Raw genomic sequence first — 23361 nt, 5'->3', positions numbered from 1 at the left:
AAAACGGTCTCTTTTCTTCCCGTAATGCACCTCTATCCCCCCCCCCCTTTAGAATCCCTTCACCCCATCATCCTTCCTCCTTCCTTTCTTCCTTCCCGCCTCACTTCTTTGTCATTAATTGTCTCCGTGGTTGTTGTTGTTCTTCTTCTTCTTCTGTGGTTGTAGTTGGTCCAGCAACAGGCACTCGTCGCCCAGTCTGCCTACCTGTCTCCGGTTGCCACGGTTGCGGCCGTGCAGATGCAGCAGTTGGCAGCCCTCAACCCCAGCAGCATCATTGCTACGCCTATCAGCTCCATTGCCCCCTCCTCAGGTAACCCCCCCCACTTCCCCCACAGCAGAGAGGAAAGGGGAGTGGCCTAACCGTCATCCTCGTCAGTGGCTGAGGCAATCGGGGGAAAGAGTGAGGAGCTGGAATTCAGGCTCAGAGGCAAAACAACCCCACCGACCAATGGACTTCTGTGGTTTGCTGTTACTATGTTCTTTTATCGTGATGGTGTCTGTTTAAATATATATATATATATATATATATATATATATATATATATATATATATATATATATATATATATATATATACATTTATTTATATAGTTTGTAGGTTCCAGCCCGGTTCTGAGTCTGACAGGAACAAAACATAAATAAAAAAAGGTTGTTTTATTTGTGGAAAAAAAAGAGCAGCTTATCCTTATCCAATGCTATAACGCAGTGCACGGATTAAAAAGGCAACCTTTTAACTGCTGAAAGCCATTAACAAGAGGCCTGTGCTTATGTATCACCTCCAGCTGTCAACAAGGCAACATTTAATTGCAAACATTTGTTTCCATTCGGCCTCCATAGGGTTGCTGCACCATTATTACATTATTTGTTGTTCATGTTTTTTTTTTTACATAATCTTCCCTGTGCTCGTCTTGCAGGTACCAACACCCCTCCCTCTATGGCCGGCACACCCGTCCCAGCTCTGCCTCCACCAATCACACTCAACAACTACGCCTCTGTCGCCGCCCCGCCCAATGGGCAGTCAGCGTCTGAAGCCCTGTACACCAATGGGATCCACGCATATCAAGGTAGAGCCACAACCCATACGTAGAAAGATAACAACGACAATATAACGACGATATAACAACAATATCACATGATGCAAATAATGTTTACCAGTTCATCGTTAACAAAAAATGTATTCTCCTATTCAACATAAATCTACATTTTGTTACCGTTACATCCACAGGTTCACGGGCTGTTTGTCAGTGCACGACAGCAAAAACAAATTAGACAATGAAAGCATTGGTTTAAGCTCAATGTGATGCAGAGCATACTAATGTGGCCCAGATAACCTGTCTGGCATGGGGCTCAGTGCGTTGTTTCACACACAGTTGGTGATGATGTGTTTGTCACACGTTCTCACAGCTCAGAGTCCTGTCCTGGACCAATTGCAGCAAGCCTACACTGGCATGCAACACTACACAGGTAATGGGATATATTGATGTATAGGTCATATTTACAAAGGTACACTCAGGTAATGAGATACATATAGGCCCACAGCTCATATTTACAAAGGTTCACTCAGGTAATGAGGTACATAGGCCCACAGGTCATATTTTAAAAAGGTACACTCAGGTAATTAGATATATTGGTGTACAGGTCATATTCACAAAGCTACACTCAGGTAATGAGGTACATAGGCCTACAGGTCTTGTTTACAAAGGTACACTCCGGTAATGAGGCTTAAATGCTGACAGTGACACCAGGACACCCAGGACATTGTTTTGATTGTCGTCTCATCCAGTAAGCAAGTGGGAACTTCAATAAATCCCTTACTCCTCAGATGTATTATTTGTAGACAACTGTGGTGGCGTGTTTTGTGGAATAATCTATTGTTCACCACTGTTAATGCTGTGGTAAGCACTGCTTGCATTTCACATAACAATACACATAGTTTAAATAACCGATTACACCAGAAGAATGTTGTGCAACTTGCACGTATGTTACAAACACGTCGTTGGGCAAGTCGAACCCACCGCTGAAAATAACGTCTTTGCCCACTAGGTGGCATATGAGGATAGTATCAACTATGTCGTTAGTAAAAATGTGTCGCATATATATTTAATATAATGTATGTTTTATGCATGTATATGTATATGTAAATATATACATATATAAGTATACATTTAAATGAATTTCCATTCAAACAATTGCAATTTTCGATTTTCCAAACCTTTATGTCTCGTAGTTAACACGTGTTGAAATTGGTGTTTGTTGTTTACTCCGTCTCTGCGCCAGCCACCTACCCGGCTGCGTACGGCCTGGTGGGCCAGCCCTTCCCCCACCAGCACACCCTTATGGCCCAGCAGCCGCAGCCCCCCCAGCAGCTACAGCAGAGAGAAGGTTTTAATGCGAATACAATATATACACAAATAAGTTAGTTAATTAATTCGTTTTTAATTTTTTCTTTAAACCATTCCGTGTTTCGTGTTATTTCATATCGTTGTGTGATGTGATTGCTTCCTCTGACCAAATAATCTATTTAGAGTCATTTGTATTTGAGTATCGTGTGTGGATGGAAAATATGACTAACAACACAAGTCGCACTGCTAACCCTTGCCCATGTCATTGTGTACCTGCTATGTAAATGTGTCAATGCTTTGAAGTTTATATATATATGTTTAAACAATCCTGAAAATACTGCTACTGTTACAAATGCTAAAGACATTATTATCCATATTTTATTCAACTGTTTATGAAACAATGCTTCCCCCCCCCCCGCCCCTCGGATCAACTCTGTGCATCACTTCTGCATTTTCCATTCAACATGTGCTTTCATCATTAACCTCATCCGAACACAGTAGTTGTCTCACCTCTAACCCACATGTTCACCTACTGTGCTCCCAACCCTCTCTCTCTCTCTCTCTCTCTCTCTCTCTCTCTCTCTCTCTCTCTCTCTCTCTCTCTCTCTCTCTCTCTCTCTCTCTCTCTCTCTCTCTCTTCCCCCCCCCCCCTACCCTGCCCCATCTGCAGGTCCAGAGGGCTGCAACATCTTCATCTACCACCTGCCCCAGGAGTTCACAGACTCTGAGATGCTTCAGATGTTCCTGCCCTTCGGAAACGTCATCTCCGCCAAGGTCTTCGTCGACCGCGCCACCAACCAGAGCAAATGCTTTGGTGAGTCCCGGCCAGAGGGGTTGGGTCGGGGGGGTGGTTAAGAGACTGACGTACGGATCTGACGTCGACAGTAAAGATGGTGTTAGCTCTTGGAAAGGTTCTTCTCTAGTAAGTCCTATCCGTTGTGAACATCGTACGGAGGTGAGATGCCTCCCGGCGTAGGGGGTTCACATGCTTCAGGTGGTTTTACAGATTAAGCCTCGCCCAGTGTGCTCATCGGATCTGCTGTTATGACAAGCGTCAACGTCCTGCATTTCAGCAATGTGGATCCAGAAAGATCCCCCCCCCAAAAAAAATTAATTAAACAATAAAGTAAATTATAAAATATTTCTTGCTGTCTTTTGGGATCTTCATTGTCTTTTCCTGGAAGATTCCCTGCCATTTACCAACACAACTACTTCATCTGCTTCTACTATCTTTCTATCGTAATATTCATAGAAATATTACTCATAATTATTATAATTATTATTATTCTTAATAAAACAAGTTTGTCTCTTCTCCTTCCTCCCCTCTGCTTCCTCTCCAGGTTTTGTGAGCTTTGACAACCCCTCGAGTGCCCAGACGGCCATCCAAGCCATGAATGGCTTCCAGATCGGCATGAAGCGACTCAAGGTGCAGCTGAAGAGGCCTAAGGATGCCAACAGACCTTACTGAATGGGGTCAGTGGACTGGGTGAGAGAGATAAACACAAACGAGAGAGAGAGAGAGAGAGAGAGAGAGAGAGAGAGAGAGAGAGAGAGAGAGAGAGAGAGAGAGAGAGAGAGAGAGAGAGAGAGACAGAGAGAGAGAGAGAGAGAGAGAGAGAGAGAGAGAGAGAGGTAGATGGGGAGAGGTGTCGATAAATGGTTGAACTGGATTCAATGCCACATATTGCCATGATTGTCTGTCTTGTAGCTGGAGCTAAATATTTCTCTACCCTCAGATGAATGTGTGTGAGGGTGGAATGTTATAAACGTTATATCAGGATCAGAGAGGATACTTTGTTAACATGTGGGGTGGGGGGGTTTTAAGCAAACAACAAAGAGATGGATTAGTAAAGTATAACTCAAATAAATAAATGTTTATCATAGAGTTTGGTATATGATAGGATTTTAAAAATCCTGTTCGTCATTAATTTTTTTTTTTTTTACTTTTCATTTATTGTTTTCGTCATGTCATTTTCCTGAAAAAAAACCATCACTCTCAAGACTGTCCTGTCCATACATATATCGTGGAGACTGCGTCGCTATGGCTACGGTTGCCTAGCAACCTCTAAAACCTCCCCCTTCCTTCTCACTGCGTTGTAAGTTAATTGGCCTGTGTTGGTTGCTGTGGCGATATTGCCTGTGATGGTTGCCATTAGCAATTTTATTTTGGGCCGTGATTCACCATGGCGACCATGAACTGTGTTTGGTGCGTTGTGAGTTTCCTCTTATTATAATTATTATTTTGCCCTGGTTTTATCCTTGCAAACTACGATCAATAACTGTCACTTTGCCTCCGAATTTGTAAGCAATTGATTATCATGACATGCTTTTCTGTAGTCCAATTAATGTTGCTTTGCAACTCTAACAAATTACCCATTGGGATGTACTAGTCCATCAAATATGGATTATTCTGCCTCCACCCTTTGGTTTTTGATTAGTCTCTCTTTGTTTTGTCATGATTATCATTCTTACATATATCCCCGTGTTTAGTTGGTTGGTGTGGTAGTTTCGCTACAATGTGGGGTTTTCGTTTGGTTGTACTCAACTCCACGTGACTTTGTGCCTGAACCTTGTTTTTGTTTATTTTCTCTGTGAATTTGACACTGTAGTAAACGTGTACCCCTTTAAGCGGTTGACAAGATAGCGTAACACTGTGATGTGTGTACGTGCGTGTGTACATGTGTCTCTGTGAGTGCCAAAAGAGAGTCGTACAGGGTTTATTGTTTGTGTGTGTGAGTGTTGTCAGTCATGATCGCATCTCCAAAGAAACATTTGTGTGTGTGTGTGTGTGTGCGTGTGTAGGTGTGTGTGTGTGTGTGTGTGTGTGTGTGTGTGTGTGTGTGTGTATAAAGCAAGATACTTCCCATTTTCTATAAGATTTTGGGTTAAAAATAACTTTAAGGTTATTGTGACGTGCTGGCTACGGAACTGCCCTCCTCTGTAGGAATTCTGGGTAACTGAGTACAAGTATAAGTACTGTGAACATACACACCCACCTCCATCAACTGTGTTTGGAGAAATAATCTTTAGATCATTAAAAGAGCACAATACACAATACTTCACACAATACTAATGAAGTAAATAAGTAATAGCAATTCCCTGAATGGCCTTTTAAACCACTCACTCTACCTTACCAGAATTCCTACTATGCATGTCCTGAATTGATTTGCCTGCCTATCAATAAAGATGAGTAGGTCTTTCTTGTAAGGATGTGCAGTGGGGCACACACTCTCTGTCGACTGCAGCAGTAAGGGCTGGCAGCGTGGGCTGCATGGACACTCAGGTGGTCATCCTGTCTTCTCTGAGGGGTCAGTGGGAGTCAAGTACGTTACCGACATTGCTCCCCTTCCTAGAGGCTAACCACAGTCACTGTGTGTCTGTGTGTGTACGTGCGCTTGTGTGTGTGTGTGTGTGTGTGTGTGTGTGTGTGTGTGTGTGTGTGTGTGTGTGCAGGTGTTTCATTCACGTTGTGACGTATTCAAACATCCCCCTTTCTCATATCCTTCTCTCCCTCTCTCTTTCCAGGACAATGCAGGAGCTCAATTGAGAAAAAGAGAGGGGAAAAAAAAACCGGCCTTGTTTTCCTCTTGACGTTTTTTATTTTTGGTTGTTAGACCAAAGCGCATAGCAGCACACAGGAGCGAAACTTCACCATGGAAACCATTATACCCATCAATCCTGTACAACTAAAATATGAGCATCACAGCAGCTACAGTTTTAGGCTCTCCGTGTTTCCCTTTCCCCCCGCCCCCCCCCCACCCCCACCCCCCTGTTGTGTCCAGCCGTTCCAGAGATTTTCACCACATGCTCACAGCTGGATCCATTTAGATGATGTACATACGTCTATTGACAAAAATCTACATGTTAAGAAAAAAAAACATATCAATGGTGTTATTCTACTGAACAGGGTTCTACTGTATAGTGTAATCTGTGGTGTGTGGCGTTAGCGAGGCGTCTGATTGGTGGGAGAGGCGAAGGAGGAGGAGGGGGAGGAAGAGGAGGTCTCATTGGACTAATGAGCAAAAAAAGAAAAGAAAAAAAAGATAATTAAATTATTCTGTATTCTGATTACCATTGGTACAATTGTTATGTAGAGTTAGTTTTATTATTTAAAAGTAAATTAAAGAAAAAGACAAGGGATTACATTGTAAAAGAGATTAATTTCCTCTCGCTGTATATACCTAAGTTTCAAAAAGGTGTTTAAGGGCAAATTACCTTGTAAGTTAAGAATCTCTACTGCCACTCATTTTTGTCTGGGTTGGGAGGGTCTGGGTTTTTTCTATCTTGATTTTTATGTTTAATTTATTTGTTAATCAATTTGATCAGGGGGAGACATGGCAATTTTATATGATTTGAGAAAATTGGAGATTCCGAATCCTGTGGTCTTAAGGTCAACGGACAGTTATTGTAGAATTTCAAAATTACATAAATGTACTTATGGAAGTTTAAAAAAACACATTGTTTCTTTATTTATTCTCTACAATTGCTGTTTTAAAACATATGTCTTTAAAGAAAATAAAGTACAATTTAGAAAAAAATAATTGAGTGCATAAGCTTGTGTGTGTCATTACTGTAATGGGAACTGGATTCCTCGCTTATAAATAGAATTACATCTTGTGGTGGGTAGGTGGGTGGGTTAGGCCTACATGCATGTTTTGCATTTTAATCCTATAAAGGCACCGTCCGCAACAGGTGGATATTATAATAATACAATATACCTCATACATTCGGTCTAATGCATTTGCACCTAGTCAACCACTTGCTTTCTTAGAAGCAATGCTTCAAGCAGGCCATTTTGGTTATTCTGGCTCATGAAGATCAAATACTTCAAGAGGGTGTCTGCTATCAGCCATCTGCTATAATGAACGTGTAGTCCAATACACCTTCTGTGAGGTTACTATAGTGTGAGAAACGTGCCTGCCTAAGCATATATCGCCAACCATTCCAGATAAAAGTGCAATACTGCTATGCAGAAACAATGACCAAAACCTCTACTCCTAGGTGAAATGTTGCGTATTTTCCCACCCACCGCAACAAGATTGAGACAGGCCAGATGCGTTGAAACACGCTTTGCCTCCGTTTTGCTAGCCCTAGGCCTCGGAGCGTCGACGTCACTTTAAATAGCCCGGGCTCCGCCCCCTCCTGCTCCTGCTCCTCCTCACTACCGCTCTAACGAGCAGCACACCGGCTAAACCCTATCACCACAGCGGTCCGATCCACCAAAGTTTCTCCGAGGGAAGAAGTATAAGTACAACGTAAACCTACAATTCGTACGGGAGGCCAGTGTGAATGACGACTACACCGTTTTTTTTTTGGAGAAAGTCTTACAGATGCTAATTTCTCCGGGAATGGAGTAAAGCAGCGGATAGAAAGGTGGAGCAGAGCGATTGGCAGCTTTTTGGAGGTGGGCAGAACTAATGGCGCGATCCGCGTAACATCTACCGAGGGGACCGACCGAGAGGAGTGGGAAATATCTTCCATCAACACGCACAATAATACCACTACAAACCGCGAGTAGCCAGGTAGGTGCGCAGACTGCACCGTTATATGGTGCACCTAAACGTTACACACTTTTAATGATTGTAAAAGCAGTGATTTGATATTGTTTTTTTTTAAGGATGTTTGTTAAGGATGTTATTGTTAACCAATGATCATGGATCGGGGACGTTACAATTGAACCTTGATCCAGCCGTTCGCGGTGTGTTCCTGGTGGTCGGTCGACAAACAGGAGTTTCTAGATATCTCTTGTTAGAGCTCAAGTTAACTTTGGGCTGCCTGTAGGCCTTTGGTTGGAGTAATCTCTAAACGTGTTTGTTTAGGAGCACCGCGATAAGGCGACCAGTGTGAGAACAGAGGAATGATCACCAAACCACAGCGGCCGATCTGAAGCACAACATTAATGATCCTCTGCAAGGGAAGGGAAAAAAAAGTAAAATGGCCCTTACGTTACAAAATTGTGTACAAGCAAAAGTTTCTACGGGCCCGGAAATGTTTGCAAAGTTGTTTATTTGGATGTGGTCAATCAAAGCTCAAGGGTCTCGTCCAATGGCCTGGCGACGCTTGACTGGCTGCTGTGGTTTCTGTGTGTAAACGTTAAACCAACTTGTTGGTTGAAGAATATCCTCTAAATTCCGCTAACTGTAACGTCCGGGAGCCTCCCCACTTGCGCCATGCCTGCGCACCGAGCGACTCCCTGAATACGGCTGCGTAGATGGCGTAATGCTCTGTTTGGGATCAAATCTTTGGCCAGTCACGAAATTACAACACTTTTATAAAAGCATGACATTTGCGGTACCGCTCAAATCCCGTCTTACAACACCAAGCTGGTCTGTTGCAAGATCTGCAAGAGGCATCGTGGTGATGACGCCCGATAGACGTGTAGCTTTGTACGTAGCACCCTGCCTCACGGTACGCTGAGGCTAAAGGCGTCCTGTAAATGGTGTATGCATTAATGATAGCCCTATGTTTTCTTTTACCATAATTGGTGAAATAGTGTTTCGTTTTTGAACTCGTTTGTCAATTCTTTAAATGCATTAAGCCATGGACGCCGCTTATTTTTCATAGTCAGAACTAATAAATATACAAAGCATTGGGAGTACTAAATTGGCCCCTCCTGTATCATTTTCAATAAGTTACAATTTGGCCCCATTCCAACACGCATTCATTATCCAACCGCTTTACGACTGGATTTGACCTATGATACTACTTTCACTCTTTGGTTGCTTAATATAACCTTGCAAACAATTTCACTTTTTTTGGTGTGTTTAGTTACATTCTTCACCACTGACATGATCAGGGGAACAGACATTTGTTCATTTATTTTGAAAATAGAAAACGTGTATTTAAGAAATAAGACCTTAATGTGATGTTGTCTACATATTTCTTATTATCTGGACACTAACTGTTCCCTTGAAAAAAGGGGAAGGACCTCAAGTTGAGCTCCTGAGATTTCCCCTGCTTGAACCTGTTCCGGCCAACTGTTCTTTTGACATAAAAAATGTACTGGTGCTAATTTCCCATCAAGACTACTCCACCACGCACTGTAAGGGTACTTTGAGCTTTATAGTTACCAATCATAAAAAAACACTTCTGTTTTTGCATCATAAGTAGGCCTATTTGTTAATGTGTAATGTATTTGCTATTTGTTAATGTCACTTTTACTGTGAAACTGCCGTTTCATTTCATCACTTAATTTTTCTCTGGTATTTCCTTCATCTCCTTATTGTAGTGAATCTAGATCACGGGTTGTAAGCACAGCTGCATTCAACGCTCCATACACAGTCTATTTACAATGTGAGCGATGGAGCAGAGACAATAGATAGCTGCCCAGTGTTGGAGGGTTGAAAAGTATCGCTTGAAAAATATCGATCAAATTAACAGTGCCAGCCGGGTTCACTTTGTACCAGGCTTGTAACTGTTTCTTCATAACAAGATTGCAGCTGGTCAAAGTCCACACAAACAATCTTTATTAACCGATTACCAGATCAAGACGTGGCAGACAGTCCACTGGAGGTGATGACCCCTTTGTCATGCCAGATAAAAAAATAATTCTCTCAAGCTAGATAAAATAAGTTATTTCCATGTTCATTAATGTATTTACCAAGTCACCCTCCCGAGTTAAAACAATGACTTATCCTTCCACGTGATCAATCCAAGTTCTACAAGGGTATAATTAAGGAAGACATCTTTCATTGTCTAAAGGGTTGGAGCCCCGATAATCGGCCTTCCAATCAGTAACATGAGTATTATACTTTAAACCATGACATAATCAACCCACTGGACTGCCTGGATAACAAAGCATGTGACTTGAAGGGTGAAGTTCCATTGAGGGACTGCCAGTGGTGACAGACTGATGGGGTGACGTCATTCCTGGAGCCTTTCTCCTCAGCTGTTCTTGCTGGTTAGTTTAAGGCCATCTTGCCGTTGCCATGTGTGTACTATACCTGAAGGTGTTTGAATGCCGATCAATACATTGGTTGTACTCCGCATGCCATCATTCTAATACGAATTAACATTTTGTTCAATAGTCATAGATAAATAAACCTAATATAAACTAAACATTTTCCACCTCCAAAACACATCCTGTTGCATAACCCGTTTTCCTTCCATTCAAATAATTCTGTTCTTATTGGAACTCAAACTCGGTCTTCGGTTACACTGTCTGTCATCTCAAAGCCTCTTTTGTTATCGGATACACCCCGTTCGGGACATAGGTCTGACGTCCCTACATGACACTTACTCTGTAGCCGAATCGGTTAATCAAATTTGACTTTTCCGCTACATTACTTCCTGGTAAATGTATCAGTAGGAGGAGACAGGGTTGGGGAGGGAGGCCTTATGTTGTACTCTCTGTTTAACATAGGCACGTAGGAGTCAGGCCCGCACCACACGTGCATTGGTCCGTAGACCGCAGTGGAGGCGAGCACTACTAGTATGCAGGCATCACGTTACTGTGATGCCCTTTCAGACAGCCTGGATTTCAGTGTGTTTTAGCCTGGACCGTAACGCCAACAGGTATTGGCCCATGCCCACTCCATGTCGGCATGGGGCGTGCATTTAATGATCCAGCCTGCCCAGATGGTTTTCCACCCACCCTAAGCACTCCGATCAGAATGAGCGCCGGACCACATTGGGATATGGTCCAGCTCATTGGAGGGACAAGGCTAGGACTAGTACCAAAGGAGTGGCTGTCATGATAAAAGAGAGGTGCAGGATGGGATTAGAGTTTGACTACAGTGAACATTCATGGTGGATTCATCTATGGATTGTTTCGTCAATGATGCAGCACCTGTTCATCATCTATGAATCGGTATTAATCATCCATAAGGGGTTGTTATTATTAGGAGCTTGCTGATTGTAAATGACCAGATCCGGGAAGCATAGTCGGCAGCCAAGAAAAATATTGATTCATAAAATATTGTTTCGGAAGCTAGAAGTAGAAAATGTTATCTTAAATGTAATATTTTTATTTAATTCATTATCATTGTTTTTTTTTTTGAGTCTGACCTGAGGACATGGCCATGGTCGTAAACATCGGCCGTTATTTAAACACACTGGGCTATCGAAACACACCTGGTTGGGGTTAAACATACACCCCAGTCGCAAATCAAACAGACGGAACAGTTACCATTCTAAATGGAAGGACAAGACCAAACAAAGCATCGCTATGTAGTGTTTGCTCCACAGCGTGTTACGGTAGAAAGGGTCACCCCTCGAAAACGGAGGTGGTTGACTTGATATAAGAGATGGTTTTGGGAGCCCCAAGTTAGATCTCACTAGGCTCACACATACGTGGTAGTGAGACAGTGATTAATTATTTTGCGTGGAGGTCCCACGTCTTCCCGCGTCTGCCTATTGGCTTATTGAACATTCCACATGTCCCTTTTAAAACTGCTGTCTGCTAACCCTGCATATGGACTGCTGCCTTATACTAACAACTCAATGCCTAGGCTGATGGCTATTGATGGCAAGCCTGGATTGTGGACTTTTGTTGAATGCCTGTTTGGCCCATTTAACATTTTGAATCGGCTTTAATGCTTCGTCTTCCCAACCGACACCCATGTACGATATCTTTTTCAAGCTTTTTTTCACTGCTTCTGGAGGGAAATTTTCCTTTCCAGTTGGTGAAATGATTGCTTCGGAGAGTCATTGCAATAAAGAGCTTTACTTAAGGCTCTTCTGACACTGTGTGTGTGTGTGTGTGTGTGTGTGTGTGTGTGTGTGTGTGTGTGTGTGTGTGTGTGTGTGTGTGTGTGTGTGTGTGTGTCATATCTTTATGTGTGGGGTGTCTTTTGGGACAAGCATAAGCGGGTTCAATGTTTTATTGAAAGGACTCCTCTCTCTGGGTTCCAGGATGTTGTCCACGTTGTCGCGGCTGAGAGAGCTAATATGGCAGGACTGGATTTGGTTCCCCCCTGGGCTGGGCTGGGCCGACCTGCAGGACCATGACGGCAAGGTGTACCCCAAGATGGGGGACCTGTGGTTCATCCTACCCGTGGCCCTCTGCTTCCTGCTGATCCGGCAGGTCTTTGAAAGGTAGGTTCAGAACACCGCAAACACACACACACACACGGCAAACAAATAGTCTGGTGTTTACAGTACTAGAACGTCAATGTGGGGTAAGAAATCACTTGACTAAAGGTCATAAAGCAGCTCAAATAAAATGACCTGAAGAATCAAGAGTATTTATCTGTGTTATAATGTAGTCACAGTATAAAACTAAAGGTTAATATTGACCCATATATATGTTTATTTGTATGTATATGCTTACAGACATGCGGTTGTGATTTTCCATAAGTGAAGTACAGATAATCAAAACATTTAAAACCATGGAAGGGTATTTATTGAACATATTTTTTGTTGGAATTGGAATTGTCCTTTTTCTGATGTATTTTATTTTATTTAAAAGGGATCACTTAAGTCCAAAAAATAGGTCAGCATTTGTTGTTCTGTATCAGATTATGCTTTAAACTAATTCACATCTGTAGTCCCTTGGCAGGACCAAACGAAGAAAGCATAATAACAAACAACGCAGAGTAAAGACGTAATACAGAGCTATACCAAAAAGCATATCTTTATGCTTTTTAAACACCCGAGACACACAATGCCAAGCTTCACCCATGTGTAAATCGCAAATGTATGCTTGTCAGCTAAAAGCAAGTCATAAAGACCATAAGATAAAGTTCAAGGCCAGTGACAGCAGAGCAGTTTTTATCAGACTTCTTCCATTGGTTTTGAAAGAGCTGACAGAGATGCAGCCCCACAGATCATCAGGCAGTGTGATCCACTGATTAGTGGCTTTTACATAAATGCTGATATTCCAAATGCACCTACTTTCACAAGGCTAGGAAGACCTATTGCTCATAGTGATATGTGATTCATGAGTGATTCTGTAAAAAATAACCAATCTCTTGTGCGATCTGGTATGTGTGATGTTTTCTATGTGGTGTTTAAACGTGTGTACAATGTGTGAGGTTACGTGACGTGCATTATTGATATGCGTAAATGAACGATTCGACTCAAGGATTGTTTCATTTGAATGAACCAGATTCATAGAGCCGAGTTTGAAACAATATCCAAACTTCACCTCACTAATTGCTTAGGCTAGCAAGCTAGTGATGTGTTTTGGGGGAGGCCTGAAGGGAGGGGTCGGCTCGAAATAGACTTCCGTACCTTTAAGAGCTGTAACGGGGTATTTATACTTTGTAACCCTACAACACTGTAAATAATAAGCAAGGAACCCCCAGGCAGAGGTTAACTGTTTGGGCCACAGTTGCACTTAGGCAAATCCCCCCCCCCCCCCCCCCCCCCACACACACACACACACACACGTGTTTGTTGCCAGTGTGTTAGTTTCTTTGTATTCAGTCATTTGTTGAACTCGCTCAGTGTTTGCCATGTGGCTTTTGTCTGACGAGTAAAACCGGGTGTTTCCTTCCATTAAAGTAAATAATGAATCCAACCCTTATGGGCAGCACGTCGCCGCCTATTGACCGCTCCTCTGCTTCCCAGGACGGTGGGCACCCCCATGGCCGGCCTGCTCGGCGTGAAGGACAAACACAGAGTCAGCGCCACGCCCAATCCAGCCCTGGAGGCGTACTTCTGTCGCACATCAAAGCACCCCGAACCGGTAGGTGGGGGAGGGGGACGGTGGTGGATGTGGAGGGCGTGGTGGGGTTAATGGTGGCAGGAAGTCTTGTTGAATCACACTCAGGGGGAGGGATTTCGGCACTGGTGTTGTTGTGTTTTTTTTTTTTTATCACAACCTACTTTTGGTTTAGTGGTCGGCGAAACACAAACCCTCTCACTCACCGGGACCTAGCCTGTATCTGTTGTCCTTCTGTCTCTCCGTGATGGAGCCCATGTGATGGAGGGTTTCCCCGGTGTCATTGGTCTGCGTCTCTGTCTCTTTTGGCCACCAGAGCTGCATAGAGAGTTTGAGCAAGACGTCGGGGTACTCTGTGCGTCAGGTCCAGCGGTGGTTTCGGCGGAGGAGGAACCAAGACCGGCCCAGTAAGGTCAAGAAGTTCCAGGAGGCCAGGTAAAAGAGGAAAACCCATCACTGCTTCACTTTGCAGGATAAACGATGTGTGCTGTGCACTATCCATCGACTTTCATCTTAGCAGTTTAGTCTGTTAGTTATGCTTTTAAGTTTAACGACCGCTGTAACGGCAACGATGGAAAGATTTTGGTTTTGAGGTTCTTTCTTTTATGCATTTTCATCAGATATCATTGTATTTCTTTTGGATTATTTTGAAAAAAAATGTGATGCATATTGCTTTTAATATAGGCACATTTAATTGTTAACTAATTATCTAATTGGATATTGTAGCCGAGCAAATTAACACCTAATATACATGGCTATTTGGAGTGTTTTAAGTAACAAAATGTTTTATTTTTATTAAAAAGGCTACACAGAGGTATCAGTAATTGTCTTACCAAGATTCAGACGAGTTGTTGAATTCCAAAATCATCATTGTGCGTCCAGAGGTACGAGGTTCGAGTACGCTGGGTTGCAGAGTTACAGACAGTAGCCTACTCTTTTGATTACTTTCCAAAGATTTCCAATGTACTCAAAATAGTTGCTTCTAGAGTGCCAGTAACAACACAACAACAATTATATAGTTTGTTTACTACACTTTTCCCAAAGTAGGAAATCTTTGGAAGGTAATTTAGTGCATTCCCCTCTCATGAACCGGAGCTAGGCCACTGTAGACTTACTTACTTAAGTCAGCCTCTAAAACATCCGCTAGAGACTGAGGACAATCTCCAAGGTATTGTTACTTAAACCAGGGGGAGACCGAAAAAAAAAATGCTTTGCAGAACAAATCTTGAGTCTTTAGGTATTGATATGTGTTATTTGGATGGTGACATGCAGAAGTTGTGTGTGCTTGCCAACACGGTCGTACCAACACATCTTTCTTGTCCCGTGTTAAAAATATTGATAACATATTAGATAATACGGATTCAAATAATGTTACGTTGCTCAGGACATCTATTGTCAACGTTTATAAAAATATTTCTGTGTTGCAGAGCGATTCCCTATAGCCAGTTTGTTTCAATATGGAAGAGAATGGGGGGATAGTATCATTATCCGGTTAGGAAAATGGAAGCGGCCCGGTCTCTTATCAGCCGTTCCCACGGGAGTTTGGCCAGTGGGAAGATCTCCGAAAGTTTTGTATCGCCATTAGTAACTGCCGAGTTAAAGTCAATGGAAGCAGCAAACAGAAAGTATTTGCTAACCAAGGGGACTCTCCTTCTGGATGCACAAAACTGGTGTGGAATTGAACAACTCGTCTGAACCCGTTACCCAGGCAAAGAAAACATACATATATGTACATATATCTTGGGTAAATTGAATTTAAGCCAACCGTTGTTAAGTGCCCACTGATGAGGTACTGTTTGTGTCGGAATGATATTTCCTTCACAACCATGCTTTCTCCTTTACTTCCCACAAGCCACCTTGTTCTGTTGTGAGCGTTGCTTTTGCTTTGTCCTTTTTTTCTGAGGTTGCTGTTCATTCTTTTACAGTTGGAGATTTACATTTTACCTTATTGCTTTCTTTGCTGGCCTGTGGGCTCTTATTGATGTGAGTATTGCCATGTTTTGAGCCTCTACATTTGTGTTATCATTTTACAAACAGGCGTTAAATGAATTTAAAGCCCCTCCTTTAATGGATAAAGGTTTAGTTTAGATTCTTAATGTTCTCCATATTTGATGGAGAAATGCATTCTTGTGACTGGAAGATTGATTCTCAATGAGCAGAAATCATATAAAATTACTGAGTGCATCTTGGAAAAGCTATATTTCTTCACACCCCATCTAAACAAATGTATTCACCAACATTGATAAAAGAATAGTCACTTTGGGGCAAGAACCAATAAAGCTTATGGGTAATGGAGTTAAAAAAGAATGAGAAAGTCCACTGCTTTTAATTTGAATCCACTTAGAGCATGGCACACCGTGAGCAAGAAAATAGATTGTTTTGTATTGTGTTCAGCTCATGTGGAGATGAGGGTTCTCTTATAAGGCATTTGATTGTAAGATCAGACCATTACCAATCTCTCCCCTAATTTCTCTCACAGAAACCATGGTTTTGGGATATGAAGGAGATGTGGACCGGCTTCCCTAAAATGGTATGACAGCTTTCTTGATAACATACCCCCTCCCTTTTCACTTGTACATCCAAAGTATGCAAAAAAAAAAATACATTTCAACTTTTAATTTAAAATAGTCATGGGAGGGCAGTGATGCCTTCTTATTGACTAAAGTTTACTGGTGTCGTAATGAGAAGTAACGCATCATTCTCCTCTGTGCAGCCGCTGCTCCCCTCCCAGTACTGGTATTACATGTTGGAGCTGGGCTTCTACGTCTCATTGGTTTTAAGCGTTGCAACAGACGTCAAGCGCAAAGTAAGTGAAGAACAACCCCTCTCCACATGATCGGCCCAATTTCACAAGCTACAACAACAACAAGAACAAAAACCCACTTCCATTAGGATAAATCCCCACCGATTTTAGGCATCCGTTCTGTGAAATAAGTGCTTGGGCATTTGTGTACTTGCGGTTGGGATGTAATTAAGTATTTTTCTCAAAACAAGGCCTCCAATGAACTGAGCGAGCGAGCCATCAGCCATGTAGCCGTCATAAAAGTTAATGGCGCAGCTCTGCCACCGTTTCGTCTCCTCGTCCCGGATATCAATAACGTTCTCGGGGCCACGGCTGAGGAGACTCCGCCGCGCCCCATGACCGTGGGCTTATTATCTAGTTAACCATTCGCTTTCCTTTCAGACGAGGCCCCCCTGGCCTTGCCTTGGTGGGTTTTAGGATTAGAGTTGGCGGGCGCAGAAGCTAGCGTAGTTGGTTAACTTGTAACTTCTGCCCAACTTGCTGAGCACACTTGTAAAAGGAGGCGGGCTTCTGAAGGGGAACCAGGAGGCAGTGGCTTGAGCCGCCTGCCCGGTGCTTTTGTAACACGATTTAACAAAAGCATATAAAAGGTTCTGGTCCTGCTGCCCCGTGGGTGGGGTTGGCTCTGGAGGGCTACAGTGAAAAGCCTGTGGAGTTGTGAAAGGCTCGCTTTTCACCGATGGGGTATCATTAGCATTTTTTCGAGGCATTGTTTCCGGCTCCTTTTGTGTTTTTGTTGTTTACCCTTCTTACCGGGATCTTGTTTCCAACGTGGTAGAGAAAAAGGCTGCGCTTTTACTTTGGTACTTCCTGCTAGGCGTTCATCTTATTGAAGGCGAATGTTAATACCAACCTCAACTCTATAGATCAACAAGTGACACAAAAAATATTTATTTAAACACTGCTTTTTTTTTGCTTTTTTTTTATAGATTCAAAGTCTTCTTGTGTGTATGTGTCTTGCTGACGGCGTGTCTTGCTGTGTGCTTCTCCTCAGGATTTCAAAGAGCAGATAGTTCACCATGTGGCCACCATCCTCCTCATCAGCTTCTCCTGGCTGGTGAACTACATCCGAGCTGGGACGCTGATCATGCTGGTGCACGACACATCCGACTCCCTCATGGAGGTATTGTGTGTGTGTGTGTGTGTGTGTGTGTGTGTGTGTGTGTGTGTGTGTGTGTGTGTGTGTGTGCGCCAACACTAGCTTCCTGGCCAAGGCTTGTTCTCTTCTAGCCTTTTATATATATATATATATATATATATATATATATATATATATATAAACATTAGTGATCAATTTGTATAGATAAAGGGAACTCTATATATAATGAACCCTTGCTAATAAATTAGCAGAACAAGGTCATACAGATAAGAATGCAATGATAATGATTGTGAAATTATTTGTTTGACTTGCCTTCTGAAGTTGCTAACATCTGATTGAAATTAGTTTACAACTTTGAAGTTGACTCAATGGCAGTAACAGCAGAAGGTAGCACTATGGACCACAGTTTTATAACCTTCGTCCATGCATACTTTTACAATTGATCTGGGGCGGCATGTGGCTCAGGAGGTAGAGCGGGTTGGCTGGTAACAAGAAGGTTGCTAGTGAGATCCCCTGCTAGCGAGTGTCGAGGTGCCCCTGAGCAAAACACCTCACCATAACTGCTCCCGACGAGCTGGCTGTTGCCTTGCATGGTTGATACCGCTGTCGGCGTGTGAATGTGTTCATAAATGGGTTAATGTTATTAACGATATTGTAAAGCGCTTTGGGTGGCCACAGGTTAGAAAATTGCTATATAAATGCAATTCATTTACCATTTACCATCTGGTCCATAAATGTTTGTTGAAAATTGAAAGTTATGCCAAGGCACTATTCCATCCATGTTATGCAGAGACTGCAGAGTCTTAATGGGGATTAAAGTGTAAAATTAGTGTTATTTACAATGCTACAGATCTCAGAGGAATGACCTGTAGAGGGCAACCACCCAAAAGTGACCCTCCTCCTGCTTTTCTTCTTCCACTCTTTTTATTCAAGTCTGCCAAGATCTTCAACTACGCTGGATGGAGAAGAACCTGCAACTTCTTCTTCACCATGTTTGCTGCAGTATTCATCGTGACCCGTCTTGTCATCCTCCCCTTCTGGTAGGGAGAGCACCTTGTTCACACTTGATCTGAATCATGTTTTGCCTTTTCTTTGTGTAATGATTATTGCCGTCGCTCGGATGCCTGCTGTGAGCCGCCCACATCCTATTCGAAAAACAAAGAGGAAGAGAAAGAACAGTAACATTATCTAAGGGCTGCCAATAATCAGGCGTTGCTTCACAGGCCCTTTTGTCTTGTCGTGTCAATGGGCTTTTTGACTGGACCATGTAGGTTGGTTTTGACTGGGCCCCTCTGTTCTGTGTCGTCGCCCCCCCCCCCCCCCCCCCCCCCCCCCCTTGCCCCTCACCAGGATCATACACACAACGTGGGTGTACCCCCTGACCCTCTACCCCGCCTTCCCCGGCTTCTACTTCTTCAACGGCCTGCTGATCGTGCTACAGTGTCTGCACGTCTTCTGGGCCATCCTCATCCTGCGTATGGTCGTCAAGTTCCTGCCGGGAAATGTGAGAAATTCTGCCCTTTTTACTAGTTTTCCTTCCCTCTGAGTAGTTTTTGTTAAGGCACCCATGGTGCCATGGGACCGCGGTATGCAAGCCCTTAATAAATATGTACATTGCATGGTGTATTCGTTTTGTACATGGAGCCACACCTTATTATAATTAGAGGAGCAATGTGTACTTTCTAGGGCTGTCTTTCTCTAGCCCTTTACAAGATGAGCGCATCATGTTTCGAAATTGCAATACAGCTTTTATTTATCCATTGTATTTACCAAATGGAGTTTGCTAACCCTTGGTTCTATATATAGATTTTCAGTTTGCTTGCTAAGGTTAATGCTTGTGTTTGCTTTTGTGAGTGTTGGCGATAGCTCCGGTTAAACTGAGATGAACTATGGACTATCTGGGCTATGTAACAGGTCCAGTTCTTGTTGATATCGAACACTACTCTGATCTTTCATTTTGAATGGTTTACTATCAAAAAAGGGTTTATCATCAAATTAGTTTAAAGCAGAGTTTAAATTACTTTATATATATATATATATAAGTGTGTGTGTGTGTGTGTGTGTGTGTGTGTGTGCAATTAATTAAGCGAGCATGATTTGGGAATTTAACATCAGAAAATCAATCCACTCCATAACTACTAGATTAGTAGTATACTAATCTAGCGTTATAACCTGATTGCTCAAAAATGCCTACCGACAGCACCTTGTTTTTCAATCGTTTTTCAAAACGGCAAGTGTTAGTAATGTGCGGTCTCCAACACTGTGCCCATTGGTGATCCACGTACACGCAGAAGGTGGCCAGCCTGCACGTATTGTTAACATGGCCAATCCTTACCCCACGCTTCTAAACCCTCCTTGTCCAATCACAGCATATCGTGGCGGATGAGAGGAGCGACCACGAAGAGAGCGAGACTGAAGACGAGGACGCGGAGCACAGCAGGAAGGAGGTATCCAAGAACGGCCACGCACAAAACGGCCACACGCCACTGAACAACAATCACGGCAAGATGGAGTGACTGGGCCGAGGGCAGGAGCCAAGGAAAAGGACATGTCGGAATGAAAATAAAATGGCGCCTTAACATCAAGCCTGCAATTTGAAGGCCAAAGATCGGGAGAAATGGTTTGTGTGCAAAGGTCAGGCATGCATTTCCCCCCCTCCCTACCCTACACACACACTCACACACAAACACACACACACACAAACTTAAACCCCCAAAAAGCTTCCGCATACACTCTTTGTGATATCAATGATACTAGTGAGTAACCTTCTGAATTCCAAATGCTCCTTTTTTTTGTTTTGTTTAAAAAAGCCATGTAGTACATTGGAACTACTCTTTAGATCACAGTCAAGTAAAACAAGGACACAAACTGTCTGCGGTGGAAAGTTAGCAGCGGCAAAAAAAAAAATTGACTGTCAAAAGAATTGGTTTCTTTATCGTTGTAACATAGTGTTTTATGTTATCAAAACTCTCCTTTTTCGAGGGTGTCCTTAAAGTTTTCAACGGAGGACGTCGTCAAGTCCACCCTAGGGTTTGCCCCCCCCCCCCCCCCCCCCCACTGGTAGCGTTCTGTTTCCGGTAACTGGAAACAGTTCACTGGGGGGCGAGGGGGGCTCCTTAGCAGTTTCACGGTCCTTAAAACATTTCTGCTGCCTTTCTCGTCCGTTTGAGTCCGTTTTCTTCAGCGTAACGAAAATGAGTATGAATGAGACTAAGAAGAATGAAATAAGAGTGTGATGTTTTCACTCAACTCGACCACGTGGCATGTCTAGTCCAGTGCCATGTAGTGAGCACTACCACAGCCATAAAAAGATGAGGTACTGTCTGTGGACCATAAATATGTGTAGCTGGGTAAGGGGGTGGAACTACCAAAACCTGAGCAGGTATACTGTATAAGTTAATTAATTTAGAGCCATGTTAACTGATGAAAATATTTTTAATTGTTTCGAAAGGTGAGCAAAGTGTGAGCCCGCAACGTTAGCTTAGCAACCTGTGTTGGAATCGACGTGTGGATCCTTGTCTTTTTGGGGAAGCGCAATGTCAACAGCTTGAAAGCCTTTTAAATCCTTTTATTTTTTGTTTATTGTTGCCTTAGTTGTATGATTTTATTACTGTTGTATGTTGTAACTTGCTTCAAATCCAGTCAACTAAACAATTGAGAATTAACTGTTCTTCGGAATCAATAATCAGTTATTCTTTCTTCAAATGTCCAGCTGTGTTTTTTTATTTTCTTTAATCAGTGTTAATTTGCCTTTCCATCCAAAGAAGCACTTTACGGGTTTCCTTTTTTTGGATCAAATTTCACATAGTATACAAATAGCATGTTCAATAACACCATGTGATTCAAACTCAAACCAGATCCACTCTGTGTTTAGACTGGGCTGGATTTTGATTTAAGTTTACAGTTTTTGTTTTCATATTTATTTTGTTCAATGTTAACATCACAAAATATTATTCCTCTTGCTGCAATTCTGTTTAAAAGACAGGCTTAAATCTTAAATCTTCAACTAAAATGTAAGCAAACTATTTTGTACATGTCCGTAGTCATTTGCAAGTGCCTTTAGCTTGGTTTAAAGCTTTATGTGTTAAAAATAAATTGAGATTGTATAGAGATTACTCTAATCGAAATCGTCAATCTTTGAAATGTTTTCTATTACAAAATCTTATATCCTAACTTGTCACACACACTTTGCACTGTAATGCCATGGCCCAATTGTAATATTATTTTTTGCCAATACCTGCAATGACCCAATGTGTGTTAAATGTGGCTCCCTCTCAAAACTTTATCTTCTGCAATAGTGTTTTTATTTTGTATTTTGCCATGTTGCCGACTTATAAGATAAACAATATTGTAGATAACATTTGTGTCCTTGGTTCATTCTTTTGTACGTTATCAAAGGTCAGATGGTTTTTTTGGGTATCAAAACTGCAATTTGATTGTTTGGAAAGTATTGCTATTATTTCAGACTTGGTTTAAGTTGTATTGGTATGTAAGTGTATCAAATTACATTACAAGTAATTGATAACGATGTAAAAATTCAAGGTTGACAGGTTGACTTGTTTCTTGAATGCGCTATAAACGGGCCTTAACTGAAGCTTTATTTATTTTGTCATGGTTGTATTTTGTCATGGTTGTTTGAATGTTAAACTGTTATAAACGTTCATTGGTTTATGCTGCCAGTTTAATTAGCCTGGAGTTTAAAAGGCAGTCCGGATATGACTAACTTTTTTTAAAGCCATGTTTATTCCTGTAGCAATAACGATAAGGTGTCTCCTTAATGGGGGCTAGTGAAGATAGGATTTCATAGCTCAAAAGTTGTAAAGAAATGGTCCCAAAAGTATCCAGTGACCCTTTGTGAAGTCCCTTTGCCAAAACAGGACCAAATAAATATTTTTCCCAGCGGTGGCGTGTGTGTTTAACGGCAGGGGACGTGCTAGCCGTGGGGAAGGAAAGCAAATAGTCGACCACGATAACGTTAGAGGACCGTTATCACCGTTGTAGATGGGACCCACTTTTATTTGAGAGCTATTGCACTGATGGTACAGTATTCTATTTAAATGCTTTTTGAAATCACAGTACTATACTATAAATAAAAAATGTGCTGACAGAAGATATCTTCTCTGAGATATCAGGATTTGTTATTTTGTTTACTGCTATATAATTGTGCATGGCTGCAAATTTTAATTGGACATTCTTCAATTGAATATGTTCCATCTCGGTATTCATGCCAAAAGTAGCTATACAATTCTTCTATTATTTATATCGCTCATCCCCCCGCTTCTTTTCTGTACCTTTTGGCTGCCACCTAAAATTCCTTTTGGTTAATTGCATATGGTGCCGGATCACTTTACTCCCAGTACTCTTGGCCTTCGCTCTGACTGTTCCTCAACTCCGGCAGCCAAACCAGCAACAATCTCCATTCTAAATTGGTGGGGTCGATTTCCTCTCTGCTCGCGCCTCCGCAATTTGATTGCTAATGCGTCTCCAATTTCCTCGTGTCCTGTGGGTGGAC

The 23361-nt window shown here is 42.3% G+C and overlaps 2 protein-coding genes across 8 annotated transcripts in view; both read left to right on the top strand.

Moving 5' to 3' along the window:
• celf3a (cugbp, Elav-like family member 3a) overlaps positions 1-6290 on the top strand; it is a 10100-nt gene extending 3810 nt beyond the window's left edge. Inside the window, exons 4-11 of one of the 7 annotated variants that reach the window (XR_009523905.1) lie at positions 166-310; positions 915-1064; positions 1405-1464; positions 2257-2415; positions 3013-3156; positions 3683-3815; positions 4344-4438; positions 5868-6290. Coding sequence is in view for 5 of the 7 variants with exons in the window: in XM_060042831.1 (XP_059898814.1) it covers positions 166-310; positions 915-1064; positions 1405-1464; positions 2257-2415; positions 3013-3156; positions 3683-3810 (786 nt within the window). In the remaining 2 variants the exon portion in view is untranslated. Of the gene's footprint in view, positions 1-165; positions 311-914; positions 1065-1404; positions 1465-2256; positions 2416-3012; positions 3157-3682; positions 3829-4343; positions 4439-5867 lie in introns of all 7 variants that reach the window. The other 6 variants (XR_009523904.1, XM_060042834.1, XM_060042832.1 and 3 more) reach the window with 6 other exon arrangements.
• Positions 6291-7500: 1210 nt separating this feature from the next.
• LOC132450741 (ceramide synthase 2-like) lies at positions 7501-22207 on the top strand. Its single transcript, XM_060042827.1, has 11 exons — positions 7501-7864; positions 12195-12377; positions 13854-13971; positions 14264-14382; positions 15873-15930; positions 16427-16477; positions 16661-16753; positions 17745-17873; positions 18783-18889; positions 19200-19353; positions 20219-22207. The coding sequence occupies exons 2-11, from the start codon at positions 12196-12198 to the stop codon at positions 20363-20365; spliced, it is 1158 nt and encodes a 385-aa protein (XP_059898810.1). The 5' UTR covers positions 7501-7864; position 12195; the 3' UTR covers positions 20366-22207.
• Positions 22208-23361: the final 1154 nt, after the last annotated feature.

The sequence above is a fragment of the Gadus macrocephalus genome, chromosome 22 (genome assembly GCF_031168955.1).
Source record: "Gadus macrocephalus chromosome 22, ASM3116895v1".
Lineage (NCBI taxonomy): Eukaryota > Metazoa > Chordata > Actinopteri > Gadiformes > Gadidae > Gadus > Gadus macrocephalus.
Note: the sequence above shows the minus strand (reverse complement) of the source record. Positions and strands in the feature narration are given on the sequence as shown.

Bases quoted from the DNA above. Each gene is read 5' to 3' on its own strand.
- LOC132450741 (XM_060042827.1), top strand. From the start codon at position 12,196: ATGTTGTCCACGTTGTCGCGGCTGAGAGAGCTAATATGGCAGGACTGG. The intron at 12,378-13,853 runs GTAGGTTCAGAA...TCTGCTTCCCAG, and splicing joins ATCCGGCAGGTCTTTGAAAG to GACGGTGGGCACCCCCATGG. The intron at 16,754-17,744 runs GTAAGTGAAGAA...GCTTCTCCTCAG, and splicing joins CAACAGACGTCAAGCGCAAA to GATTTCAAAGAGCAGATAGT.